Source organism: Rhyacophila brunnea, unplaced genomic scaffold (assembly GCF_057557595.1).
Source record: "Rhyacophila brunnea isolate RB1 unplaced genomic scaffold, BYU_Rbru_1.0 scaffold_8, whole genome shotgun sequence".
Lineage (NCBI taxonomy): Eukaryota > Metazoa > Arthropoda > Insecta > Trichoptera > Rhyacophilidae > Rhyacophila > Rhyacophila brunnea.
The window spans coordinates 22321550-22336986 of NW_028233350.1; the positions used below are offsets into that span (position 1 = coordinate 22321550).

The 15437-nt window shown below is 32.3% G+C and overlaps 1 protein-coding gene across 5 annotated transcripts in view; it reads right to left on the reverse strand.

Moving 5' to 3' along the window:
- Positions 1-12339, reverse strand: part of rdgA (retinal degeneration A) — a 243091-nt gene extending 230752 nt beyond the window's left edge. For 2 of the 5 annotated variants that reach the window (XM_085959204.1, XM_085959202.1), the window contains exon 1: positions 11711-12300. In XM_085959204.1, coding sequence (XP_085815330.1) covers positions 11711-11733 — 23 coding nt within the window. In that variant the 5' untranslated portion in view covers positions 11734-12300. Of the gene's footprint in view, positions 1-11695 lie in introns of all 5 variants that reach the window. The other 3 variants (XM_085959206.1, XM_085959205.1, XM_085959201.1) reach the window with 2 other exon arrangements.
- Between the last annotated feature and the right edge of the window lie 3098 nt (positions 12340-15437).

A 15437-nucleotide genomic window follows, 5' to 3' on the forward strand; every position in this document is an offset into this window, starting at 1 on the left:
GTACTTACATTGTATACTTACTTACTTATAAATTAATTATTAAATGTCAATCTGAGTAGACGAAACTAGTAAGTACCTACTAGTCTTAGTTAAGTTAGTAATGTATGTGCTATATCTCTATATATATAAAAATCTCGTGTCACGATGTTTGTGGTCAAACTCCTCTGAAATGGCTCGACCGATTTTTATGATTTTTTTTATCTATATTTGTTAGGTATGAGAATAGGTCAACAAGTATATTTCATACCGCTAGGTGATTAGGGTATCTCTATCCAGAAAAATTTTCTTTTATTTTTTTGACAATTTTTTTTATGTATTTTTTTATTATTTGGCATAAAAAAATACTCATAATTCCAAATTTTCACTCTCCTACCCCTACCCTCCCATTTGTTAATCGCGATTTTATTATTTTTGTATGAAAAAATTTAACCGTCGTTCGTATTTCCAACAGAACGAAATTATTTATGTTGTTGAATGACAGATGGCGCTACGTCCAAGAAGAATTTAAGAGAAGTGTCGCGTCATTTTGACATTTCATTCGGAATATCACAACGCAGTGCTTGCAAAATTTTGTACGATTTATTTTAATTTATCTATTTTTATGTGCGTGTATTACAGTGCACAATGCCAGCAAGACGCAAGGGGGGCCATTTGTGCCGTCGAACTCATAAAGCAACAAACATGCGAAATAGTAGAGCAGAAAGAACAGACGAACAAATCCAACAAGATAACAAAAACGTGCGTGTAAGCATGTCGCAATTGCATGCATCTCAATCACAAGAGGCACGCGCTGAACGAAATCAACAACGACAATTGAAACGGAGCCAAGCGCGCCGGTTCGTAGTTAACACACGCAGAGCAAATGACCGACAACGCCAACAAGTACATCGAACATTTACATTCGCTTCGTTCCTTCGTCTCGCATTCGAGTACGAGCCAGATATTGAATATTCCGCTCATCCGAAAGTGCTGATTGGTGCTATGGACAAAGAATGTCCCCATTGTCATGCGCTCAAATTCAAACATGAGTCAGCCGGGATGTGTTGCGCATCAGGAAAAGTGCAACTACCAGAAATTGAGATACCACCAGAACCATTGAACGGCTTGCTCATCGGCACGGTTCCAGATTCAAACCTGTTCCTGAAGTCCATTCGCACATTCAATTCATGCTTCCAAATGACTTCGTCCGGAGCAACAGAAATAGTTCACAATACTGCGGCAAATGGTCAACAATTCCAATTTACGTTCAAAATCAAAGGCCAAGTATACCACAAAGTAGGCTCATTGCTGCCAATGCCAAACGAACCACATACATTTTTACAAATCTACTTCATGGGCGCGGCCGTGAGGACATCAATCATGTGGATGCACGTTGCGGCTACAATAGCCTCAATTTGCCTAATGCCGGGCGCATCGTCGGCAAACTGGACGCCCTGTTGAATGGGCACAATGAATTTTTGAAATTTTTCAAAGCACACATGCACGAATTGCAAAGTGACAATCACGCTTTTGTCATCAATCCTGATAAAACACCAGCTGGAAAGCACGTACGTCGATTCAATGCGACTGTTGTTGACGACATTGCTGGAATCATGGTTGGCGACCGCACATCGACGTGAGAAATCGTGATTCGAAGAAGAAACAATAATCTGGAGTTCATCGCTGACACACACCGTTCATAGGACGCTCTCCAATATCCGCTAATTTTCTGGAAGGGACAAGACGGATATTGCATCAACATTAAACAACGAGATCCTGTCACAGGTAATTCATTCATTATGAACATCATTACTCATTTTGAATTGAGAAAATGAATGGTTGATGTTTTTTTGTTTTTATCGGCGGTCATCGTCTACAGCGCTCTATTCCTCTTTCTGTCATAGATCCCATCCCCACACACTTACGATACATTCGTTAATTTTTATTTAACAACTAAAATATTCACTAGAAATAATTTATATGGCAGAACAACGTTTGCCGGGTCAGCTTGTATAAAATAATAATTAATAAATAAATGTAAGGTACTATACAATAGCTATGTAATGAGTGTAATGACTAATGATAGTACCCATAACATAGGTTGCCACTTTGATAACACGAATAAGAATGCTTTTCCTCCACGGTTTGTACGACATAACATTTATGGACTTGTAAGGCCTTTCGCTCATAGAGAAACTAAAATCCGACGAACTAGTTGCTGATGGAACTCATAAACTGACCAATGACCGATATTTCGCACACGGCGCTAGTGACACCCACTTGTGAACTTGACAATTATATGTATTAATAAATACTTTTTTTGTACTTGATAGAAATACTGAATAAATGTAAAATACTGAAATGTCATTTGACATTTCATATTGATTTCCATAGTAACGCACGCATATATTAATAATTTAGTTGCTAGGACTGGACACACAAGAAAAAATTTGTACTGGACAAACAAGAATACGAGCTGATAAAAACGTAGTAAAATACATCCGCCTTGAATAATGACTTTATTTTGAAGTTTTTATTATGTTATAAATCAGGGCTCAGCAAACTTTTGAGTCTTATGGGACACATTAAACTTTTAGTTTTATTATCAGAACAGCAAGTGTGTAAAAATACTTATCAGTTTTTTGTTTCAATCTTTAAAAATAATATATAAAAGTATGAGATATAACAAACATAATAATGATAAAAATGAAACCGGATGAAAAAATATTACTGAGTAAAAACAAAATACAGTATCCTTGCAAGGTGTGACATTTGTACATGTTTTTCGCCCTAAATTGTCTATAAGTTGATATCTACTGTAAGAGCCTCCGCACATTACGACGGCCAGTCACAATTTTCGATCGGTTTGATAATATGTCATTGATATTATCTACATTAAAAGAGTTAAAAAAAACATGTTAATGACGCATACGGCCCGAAGATCGCCGGTTACCGATCACTATTATAAATGTTCGTAAGTGATTAATCAGTCATCATAGTGGTAGGTACATGACGTGTTGATTTTGATTTTCATATAAGTTTAATTAATGATAATATAACTCATTACATCAAAAAGTTGTAGATATTGTATTTAACTTGGGATTGCCAACCATTCCGTATTTGTTAGGATTATCTTGGAAGAATTCTGATTTTTCGATTGTGGTTTTGCCGCACTCTTTGCTTATCTTCTACTTATAAATATCGTAAATTTATTTACATGGTGCGTAAAACCAAGTGACAACATAGTAGCAAATAGTAACATTAGTAACAGCATACCCACAATCCAAAATCGCTGCACGCCACTGATACTTAGGTATGTATATTGCAGTAAGCAGGTACAACAGTATTAAAATTTCATTCATCATTCTCTTATATGGAATTTTAGTGTTCCACTTCCTTAATCAAGCGAAATATATTTGTTTACGATGAAAAATCCTTGATATACCTAATCTAGGCCAACCAAATTCAATTCACCTTTAATAATCAGGCAAACTGCTAAAAATGAGAGGCTATCCAAAAAAACTGAAAGAAGTTCAATTATTAGATTGGTTAGATACTGTGTTAGGTAATATTATTATACATTTACGTTAGTTTGTTAAAGTCAAAATACTTCGGTACCTAGGTACTTTTCATTGTCATTATAAATCACTAAACAAATCAGCTGACCATGACTCGACCATATTGGATAGGTACATCTAGGGATTACAATATTGAATGAATTTTGAAGTCGGGATTTTAATATTAATATTTTCGGTCTTGATTCAAGAATATTAAGATTTTGCTATTTTTGCTACTTATGTACGCGCGTTAGAAGTTATACTTTTTTGGCGTAACAAAACAAAAACAAAACTTGTGATACACTAGATTATTTGACGAGCTCTTAATTATCTTGTTAAATTACACACTCAAGAAAAGGACCGCTTATTGGAACGCCGTTGGTTTATTTCTATACACTTTAACTTATATATTACTAAATTTTATAATGGTTTCTCGTTGTTTTTATTTTAATGTACCAACTGTCACTCTGACGTTTAATCGTTTGTTTACGTCAGGAATTGCAAATGGCCGCCTATAATAAATTCGCTGCCTAGGCAACGGAACAATTCTAAACTACAATATTATACTGTATAATCGTCACGATTGCAGTATCATACTGTGGCGTAAAGGTAGTGCATTCGGCTGATAACCGAACAATCGGTGGTTCGAATCCAATCGAGTGCGTTTTTTTTCTGTGTAAAAATAAATTATGTGTTATGTCACACGCCAAAAATACACTCTGATCTGATTTCCCAAACGCGCCTAAAGAAGTATAACTTCAAAAACTTAATATAGAAATGAGAAAAAAATCCGCCACAAATTTCAAAATAAGTACTTACTTACATTATTATTATTGTTTTATTTAGAAAATAACCGTTTTCTTATGCTTTTAAATGCTGAAAAATATGTTATTTTATGTAAAATATAATCTCAAAATCCTGAGACTATAACGTTTTCAATCTCGTAAAATCGAGATCAATATATCGAACGAAACTCTGGGTTCACGGGATTGCGAGCCCTGTGTACATGTACAAATAGCAAAATAGCGCCTTAGTATTGTAACATAATTGCACAATTATTTTGTCCTATTTCGAATTAATAGTTTGTAAAGATCACCTTGACTTTTAAATTGGACTTACTTATAAAACGCGATGCTTGTAAAGCTGACCTGAGATCTACTGGGTGTATGAATCATGATTAATGATGATGTATGCCCAGTACCAATGTAACCTTGTAGCCATGAAATAACATGGCATCTGCTTGGTAGAAATCTGCGTGAATTAACATAATAAGCACACCATTGTTGAATGACATGACAGCGATTATTATCAATTACACATGTGTAAAATATAAAACTAAAAATACAACAAAAGAAGTGTGTAACTATACCTTTTTAATATGTGCACTATTTGTGTAAGTACATATTAAATTGTATGAATGTGCGCATATTTACGCAATTACGATCATAGAAACTGCAAATTTAAATATTCAGGGAAATCGCCATGTGAAATTAAAATGAAAAAATTGGATTTCATTTTTTTTAATCAAACGATCAAATAATCTGATGACCACGCCACATTCGGTTGAGTTTCAACTATCCTACAAGCTGTATCTACAGCTGTACATTAATTGTTGTTGCAATACGTATACAATACGATATGAAAAAAAAATGTTCTTTACCCAGATGTGAGTAATTTAGAGCGTTTTAGGAGTGATATGGTTATATCAGCTATCATAAGACAATGACATTCTTATTGTCATGAATCATGATGAAAAAAATTAAATTAAAACTTGAGACTATGGTCGTATAGCAGTTTCTACCAAAATTTTTATCTGACACACTGGGGGAGGGAAATTCGATTCATGACGAACTTTATTAATGTGAATAAAAAACCAAAATCTTAATAGAGATGACAAAAAATAATATTGTTTTATCAACATAATAATATACAGGTAATATCTATATAGGTAGGTAGGATAATAATTTTATTAGTGAAAGCGTTCAATTGACTTCTCTCTAAATTAGATAACCAGATAAGAATATGTAACTCCTCATCTACCATCTTTAATCATTCCCGTCATTTTTAATTGCGTTTGCATTAGTGTTGAGAAACGCTCTAATAGTCCAACAGCTAATCGAGGATATTGACTCCAAAGCGAAATTCAAAATGCTCACCACTCCAAGTCATAAAATGAGGCTTTGTGCACAGGACGATTTTTCAAGTCTATTAAATTTTCCTCCGCTTGTTAATTATTTCAGTTGTGTACCTAATCAATTTGAAAACAAATTGACGGAAAATACTTCAAAAAATATGCTTTATATATGTTTATATAATATGTTTTCTGCTGTATTCTGCACTTCTGAGTGTCTGATAAAATTATAAATTTGTTTGAGGTAGCATCCCTGGCGTAGGTAGACGCCAGGGATGACGAACCTATGGCACGCGTGCCACTAGTAGCACGCGAGATGATTTTGCATGGCACGCGAATGTTTCATTTTGAAGAGAAAAGAAATTAGAATTTTATATGTATTTAAAAAAAATATGACGTCATAGTCATATGTATTATCTTCGGTTTTTCATATTATGTTTACCAATCGATGCGCGAACGGAAACGACGAAATTTGTGCATTAATGACAAATCGCATTGTATAAAAAATAGCAGGCGAATCCTATTCAAGAATAATCATTACCTTTAATGTAAATATACAATTGGATTGGTCGGTCCCTAGGATCGGACAATTAAAAATAAAAATATCCAATCAACAAACTTTACGAAATTAATTATCGGCAGTCATTCAAATATAATAACTGCTCGTTATTTTGCCCCAAACATAATCTCTAAAAATGGAAAACCGTTCAGTGATGGAGAATATAATAATATGAAAGAAGAGTATTTTGAATGCTTCCATGATCTCTTTGAGAATTTTGAAAACAAGGGGAAAAAATCAAACAATAAAAGTTATGCATTCGGCTAGAAAAACGGTGAAAGATAGAATATCAAGAACTCAATTGTAATTTTTAAACTTTTTCAATGGAATTCTTATAAACTATTGTTTTAGAAAACTTTCAAAAACTTTTTTTTCGCCATGAGAAACTGCTTGGCACGTCAGACAGTCGAAAAATATTATTTGGGAAAATTTGGCACGCGTACGTAAAAAGGTTCGCGATCCCTGACCTACGCCATCGCTCGTTACCATCGCGTAGGTACGAGGTGACCCTCTTAAATAAATATTATCATACACAATACGGACAGGTTTACAGACGTCTTCTTTCATGACACACCTGGAGCGCACAGTTTGGCAGACACTGCCTTATTATAGTTGTCAGTGTGTGCAATGTAAAATTCATAAAACATTATGTAAGCATGTGGAAATATAGATATTCATTAGGGCAGATGCTGTGTTAAGTCACCGATCCATAAATAGATGGATAACATAAAATCAGCAGACTTGGACTCAAATACTGTTACTGTATACATACCAAAATAATATATACCTAGTTACGTTGGTTTCATTTAAAATAATTAGATGTCAGTCTTTTATTGATATAAATATATCACGTGATATCAAGTTGATTCCGTTGCCAAGGTGATGAAATTCATTGTTGTTTTTGTTATGCTCTAAAATTGTCATATGTACCAATATGTACTAATATTTTACATTTATCTAATTTTATCGTAAAATTTTGGAAACGGTTTTTTTTGCATTCTTATTAATTAATACAATTTCAAGATTTGTCACATAAATTTTTATTTTACAAAATATTAGTGTCATGATAAATTCCATACGACCAAACGTCACAAATATTAACAGTTGTTCAAACCAGTATATATATATAATATTGTTTGCACATATACTTACTTGAAGCATGTTTTGCCAATAAAAGTCAAATATTGACATAAATGGTAACTTCGATAACACATTTCACTACAACTAGCGAAGGTAATTCGGAGCAGTCGGCCATGAAATTATCTTTTTTAATGCAATATTTCTGCACGAATGATCCAGGAAAGACAAGCGTTATGGTAAAGTGCTTTACTCACTAATATTCCATGTCTCGGGCGAAGTAGTAGTTGATCACAGTGAAAAATATCAATAGAAAATCTAAATGACTAAACAGCCGCACAGCGTCATTTTCCAACCAATAACTGGAAGTCGTTACCGTAGGTAGTATTAATAAGCAGGTATACCTACTCATAGATTATAAATTATATAGATTTATGGCTGATAAGTGATAATGTTGATTATGTAGATAAAATTTTTAGTTGCCTAATGATAAGAAAACCTATGCACATTACTTTTCGCATTGCTTTTAAAGTACGATTATAGTACAATTATTTTTGACTGAAGTCAAGCTGAAATTATTTTTAATATACCTATTTTAAGTCATAATGAATAAAATTGTTCTTTCATTTTGATAGCATTATAAATTATAATATACGTATTCCTACTTGGTATAACATCGCCCACATTTACTGTTATATTTTCTAAATGTGCGGTAAATAGAAACAAGGTTAATGCATAATTTCTCAAGCTGAAATTATTTTTAAGATTTTAGGTCCTAATAAATAAAATTGTTCTTTAATTTTTATAGCATTATACTATACATATTCCGACTTCGAATAACATCGCCCACGTTTGAGGCTATACTTCAGCTGGGGCACGGTCTAAAACGATCGTGACTACGCGACGCAAAGATTGTGCAAACGACGCGTGCAGAACAAAACATTATTTGTCATAAAAATTCAACATGCGTCCATTTAATGTTATTTTTATTGTTCTATTGGTAATAATAATAAAATATCCATTGACATATTTTCTTTTTAGAGTAAATGGGTAACGTTTGTTAGTCATCTTTACACGATTTAAGAATTAATTCCCCCGACGCCATCACAAAACAAATTGACGTGTTCACAGCCCTACTTTCGCTCTCCGATTGGCAGCGAGTCCAAAATTTCGTCGCACCTATAGTTGAAAATTATTTGCCGTTTCACTGAAGTATGCTCTTAATAATATGATATTATATTATTATTTTCTAAATGTTAGGTACTTAAATAGGAATAAGTCAATATTTTTTAAATACGTGTTAAATAGTAATTTTACTTACTAATTACTAATGGCCTATTATATGCACGTAATTAATTGTATCATTTTAATGACAATTAGAAGTTTTAACACGATGTATGTACATACATGGATTTTCTTTTAATCAATAAATAAGCCATCTAACTTGAAAATGATCCTGATAAAAAAAGTAATTAAATTTGTAAAACAAACATAGATACTTAATAAAAATCAATTTGATTATACTCGTAGCTAGCGAAGTATGAAGTTGCCAAAATAATTTACTATTTAAACTATTGTGTCGTCAGTAGTCACCAACGATCGTGGTTAGTATTTTTAGCCGGTTTTGTGAACAACGATATATCGTTGCCTAGTATTAAAAGGGTTAAAATGGAAAATTGAAAAAACCTTCAGAAATAAATCTATTAGAAAGGTTACCTACAAAAAGTTGGAACGGCTGGGATTCGAATTCACATCTTTCAGTTACGTTTCCAAAGTATAGGTACTGTGTAGTATTAATACTATCGACGGAAGGTACTTGATGGAATTTGAATTTAAATTCTAATGGATTTAAGTTTAGTACAATTGATTCCACTCAAATGAAATAGTACAAAACTTAAATCCATTAGAATTTATACTGTGTATATTCAGTATTAAATAATAATTTAATTAGAAATGTAGGATTGTCAAAGGAATAGTAAGTATACTATCACGAAATGTTTTATTTTTACCTACACAAATATCATAAATAGGTCGCCGGTCAGATTTTATATACTAACAAAATATTAAAATACTTTATTTATTGATGTTAAAATATAAGAATATATTCATACAATGAATAATTAATACATACCATAAGGATTACAAACTTCAAACAAAATAATATGCAGTTTGCTTGATTAGGCATTCTCTTATCATATCGACCTAAGTGTCCTAAGTAAACAGAAGTTTTGAATCTGGTGAATCAACAGGTAAGTACGTACCTAGATAATATTGTTCTTTATCTTACCGAAACTACGGACATTTAATATTATCTTTCGAGATAACCGCAATAATGTTAACCGCAGTTTAGTACCTATTACCTATCAATATTTATCTTTGTTATAACGGAAAGCATTTATAATCATTACGTATCTAACTAAATGTTAAATACGTACAAATATTTATGAGCTATGTCGAAAATTAAACGTAATACCAGAATTCACCAATAAAGTAGATTTATAGGCCATCCATGGACTGAAACCGTATACGGTTTAGAACCGTGTGCTATATACTAAGCTTGTCTTTTCTGTTCATGGAAATATATTTTCACGAACTATATTATAAGCATCTGATCGTATCCGTTTATACCATACACTTACACTTACACTTACAAATTTAGTGAAAATATATTTTCATGAACAAAAATCATAAGTTTAGTATGGCAAACGGATCTAAACCGCGTACGGTTTCAGTCCACGGATGGCCTCTTAGATAGGTATATCCTTTAAGGTATTAAACTGTTTTCGCTGTGTAGGTATAACATAATAAAAAAGCACTATTATACTTGATCCGAATTAGGATAGCATTATATAGTTAGCTGAAATATACATTCTGTCTCGTTTTACCATGTCTCTCGAGCAATGGGCATTAGAATTTGGTGTTGTGGTAGCAAATGTCAATATTTTTAACGACTTAAATTTTTGATCTGCAGTGTTCTGATAATGCCATAAACTACCTACGAAAAAATCATCAAATGACAGTATTTATAGTTAAACTACGTGATTAAGAGATTTGCAGATATTACCTACATCAAAAGACAGGGATACCATGTCTGATTTAGCTATCTGACTTTTTACGGCGTGGTGTAAGTACCTATAGATTATGCAACTAGGGTTTTAGTTTGTCTGGTGCTTAGATTGCAATATGAATGTACCTAACGATATTTTATGCGAAAGTAGCATACATATAAATTCTCTAAAATGAATCTGATATTTAGTGACAATACAAAGACAATAATTAGTGTTGCCTGCCTTATAGGTATTCAATATTACCTGCACGTATTATTGATATCGTATTTTTACACTTATCTTGACCAAACTATAATTATTAGTACTGGACTATTTCATTGTGTGTTTTATGTAAGTATGAATGTACTCATCGTATTGTATAAATAACCATCTAATTTAATATTGCTTTATTTTGTCGTTTGTTATGGGAGAGTTAAAGGTACAAAGCACACGGGTGGCAGGATTTCAGGAGTGGACAAAATTCTAAGAACCAGTCACCAAAAAAATAGCTGAGTCATAAAGGTATAATATTTGAAGAAAAAATCATTTGTCTCACGAGCTTCTTTCACGGAGAGTAAAAAAAGTTGCCTGCATTTCAATTAAAGTTTATTTTAAAAATGTGCTAAAAAAACTGCTCTATCGCCACAATATATTGATCGTTCCAAGTCGATTTGCATTATAATTCAGAATGCTATATTATTATTTAATAGATAAAATAATATGATTAAATATTTTGATGACTAAAAAAAATATTTTATCTTGGAGGGGCAGCAAACACCCTTAGCGCGTCCCTGGACTATTGGATACCTAATATATTTGTGAACCGTACTATTGGTAAGGGTTTATGATATGAAATTACTAATAATACACGATAAAAAAGCAGTTAGTTTTATGAAAAATAGAAGCCTTTAAATTTTACTAAATACATAACTGGGTACATAGAAAGTTATCACGTTATTACTTATTAGTTTAATATTATCATTATCCAATAGACAAGCACAAAATTTCTACTAGTTAAAAATATATAGGTAGGTATTTTTGTTTATCCAATATTCAATAGATTATCTGGATATATCTACATCTTATTATAATAAAGATAATTGAATGTTATTTTTAAAAGTAACCATTGTCCATTTACTAGAGTAAAAAGTCATATTATGAAACGTTCATCTTTTGCTTGTATCGGGGATGAAATCTGAGGCCAATTGCAGTGGCGTCACTAATCATACAATATATTGATTCAATTGTGGACCATAGGTTTTCAAGATGCTTATAACTTTAAAACAATACAGTATTGCTTATCAAAATGCACTACATGCTAAATAAAATAAACACAGTATCATACTATTATCACACGTACTCATTATCTGGATACAGCCGCATCGGGCTGGCTTAATTTAAAACTTTTGTCAGCTGGTTGGCACACAGTAGCTACTGTCTTGTAAATAAATAATAAAAAAAACACACTGGAACCTCTGTCATCTGTCATCGAGAGGTATCACAAAGTATTCACTGCAAAGCAAGCATTTAATGACAAACTCAATACTCCAAACCATGCACATGCCGCCGTTCAACTAAGTCAAGTGTATATCGATTGAAACAATTATTTTTATATACAACGTCGTTCTATTTTGGCTAGCGACGGCAATATTTTTATTACTGTCACGCGGTCGCAAATTCCACTATGTCACAGCAAGGGGGCAACAAGCAAAACAACTGTCAAACGCGTACATTTCAAACAGGGAGAGGTACCGGAACCACATCATCGGACGACAGCTTCAAAAGCTCCGTCTCTTGCTATCACAGGATTGTTCACTCAACATGGCAACCGGTTTGTTATCGAGCACTCGTTATCATATACACAACACACGTGGATGAGACATAATAATAAACAAATAATATTGTACTATATTCGCGTGAAACCGCGCGCATTACGAACTGCCAACTGGAGCACGAGAACGGCAATCTGCAGCTGAACTCAGAACGATTAGTTACTGTTTACAACAGTGGCTCCCAAATTGAGGCGCGCTATCACTTCAATCTCCAAGTGAGACTATTAGTTTCAAAGGCGGTAACCTCCATTTTCACTTATTTCGCTATATTTCTTAATTCTGATTCTGTAAGTACTTTTCCATTATGTATAGGTATTCATAAATTATCAAATTCATTTTCGATCGTTAGTTAAATATTTTACCGGCAGTTAATTCCAAAGAGGTTTATATTCATCAGTCACTATTTTTTTTACGACTTACTCTAAAGGTGGTTTTTCATATAAATCACAACACAGCGTAAAGGATATTTTATTTAGCTATGTACTTTTTCTATAATATTTGCAAGAAAAAATATTCCATTTTGTAGTCCTAAGTATGCTTGATTTTTTTTTTATTGTCTGAGAATGGTAGAATATGAAGGTTACCGACTTTGAAACTAAGTTTCGGGTGTAGAAAAACATCCACACATTGTACCTTGACAACTGGTTTTTCATATTATTTTATTAATTGAGAAAACATTTACCTACTTAGTAGAATACCATTATTTAATAAGCCGTATTATTTTATTAAATTCAACAATTTTAGTCGATAGTTATTTAAGCTGTTATATGTTATTATGAATGACCTATTGACTAAAACACTAAAATTTGTGGTATGTAATATCATGATTTCACAATTTGGCATTTAAAATCTTTTTTATTGTAGGGTATTGTAAATAAATTTAAGTCTGTTTCAAATTGAATGATTCTATTATATTATAACGAAGATAGCATATTGAGATAATATAAGTACTGAAGAATATTTGCTTCATTTAAAAATATTTTTTGTGGTTATCAGATAAAACCTTAACACTGACCCAAAGTGAAAAAAGTAATTACGTTATTATTGAACAAAGATAAATCAACATATTATTATAATCAACGCATAGATTAATTAATTAAATATCTAGTCAATAGAATATTAAAAAAACTGTAATAAAAAAGTAAGAATATTTTTTACTGTAGTAAAATAATACGGATAATCATTATAGTTGCGTAATATGCATATTATTTGTTTAGCGTTTTCATTCATTTTCTTGTATCCATAAGCATTGCATTACGTTACCATACCGTATACTAGCTAGGTACAGGATTATAATAAAAAAGATACCTACATAAATTCATTAAAAAGTATTCTACTTCGCTTTATTTTTCTTAGACTCATTCGGCCCCATCTGCATCCCCATCTTAAGTGCGCACCTGTCCCCATTATGTGACGTCGTTTTAAACGGTTTACTCAGGTATAAAATATAAATATGAATTATTGTAATATGCTAATAGTAGGTATACAATTTTACAATTATTCATTTGTTGTAATTTTTCAATATAGGTACCTACCTATTATATTATAATTTATTGTTGTGATAACTGAAAAAACGAAGGAATAAACGCAATAAAAATATTATTTACGCTTCTTAGATACACGTCTACCAATATTTAGAGTAGGTATACATAATACCATGATCAAAAATTTTTTTTCCGCGAAATTTACACTCAAAAGATGTATTATTTGCTGTATCATTATTTGTATTTGCGTTTAACATACATAACCCCACGGCATGTCGCTACTAGTAACAGCAAAAGTTTAATAACACCTTACAATAATTATTAGGTATAATTAAATGAATAGAACACATCAGTGTGTCAATTATGGATTTTGGAATTTAATTATTTGTATGAAAGGTGGAAGTCAATATTGATAAATATGTTTTTCCATGTATCTTCCCAACTATAGTGAATTTGTATTATTATATGATCAAAATATTAGCAAATAAATTTGAAAAAATAATAGGCGGTCACATTTTAGAAAGGGGGACGTATAATTAATAAAGTATGGCAACCACTGCCGATCAGTATTTCAATGTAGTTGAATACTTTTTTGTGTTCGTCGTGTAGTTATTGAAAAACTTTATTAGTGTTGGTCGAGTAGAGTGGCGCACGTTGACTTTTGGTTGGGAGTAGGTATTGTGCAACAATGGACTTCCCATATGGGCATGCAGTGGCGTACTCATAAATGGGTCTATCACTGTTAACTACAAATATTAAAATGTAAGTGTAGGTAGATTCGGCGAAAAAATATGGCGTTATTAGGATTTGTGGATTTATATGAAACAGTCAATATTTTTTCGATTGCGCTGAATTCACGATTTGCACTATCAGCTGCACGCTATCGGCATATCGATCAATAACGACTATGTATATTCTAAAATAATCTACCTACCAATAATGCTAACTAAACAATATTGAAATAGCGAATGATATTTGCCGACAAATAACATAAGTTTTTTTTTCTGCATATCCTTTATTAAAATAGGTAAAGGTGATTTTTAGTAGGAATAAATGATAGCCATTCAGCCAACACATTGAGTCTTTGTACTGGATCAAATGTAAATGAAAAAAAACAACATGAATTTTTTTGACCGACCGGGGTTTACATTTTATGCAAAGATGGCCACTCGATCAACTAAGCTTAAAACTTAACGCTACAAACTAACTTTTCAACCACATTCATTTGTGTAAGTACCTAATAAGTAATAAGTACATCACGTTTACGAAAAAAAACTGTATAAGCTTACCCTGGTAAATATAAGCTGGGTGTTTTTACGAGGAACCTTATTATGCGCATGCTATATAAAAATCAGTGATTTTAAGTGGTCATTTAATTGATTTAAAAAAATGTACATCATATTACAGCATAAAATAATTTGAAATCAGCTATTATTATTTAAATCTAGTTCCTTTATGAGATAATTATTTGTACAACCAATTAATAATGTCGCTAAGTAGGTAAGTATTTGATTGATTGCAACGACCGTCAATATTTTTTTAGAACAAAAAAAGATTTTTCCCTTTCATTGCGTTCGTCCCAAGAACTTCACTGAATCCCGAGGAGGGGCACAACAGACGGGAGATCAGAAGGAGTGGGGGTAATGTAGGAATGTCACGAGCGGCTCTAGGTGATCATACGCAGACAGACAGACAGTTAAGACGCGGCAAAATATCCAGACTTAAAAGCGTCAGCTGAGTTCATCAAAATACCAACTCAAATTATTTACTA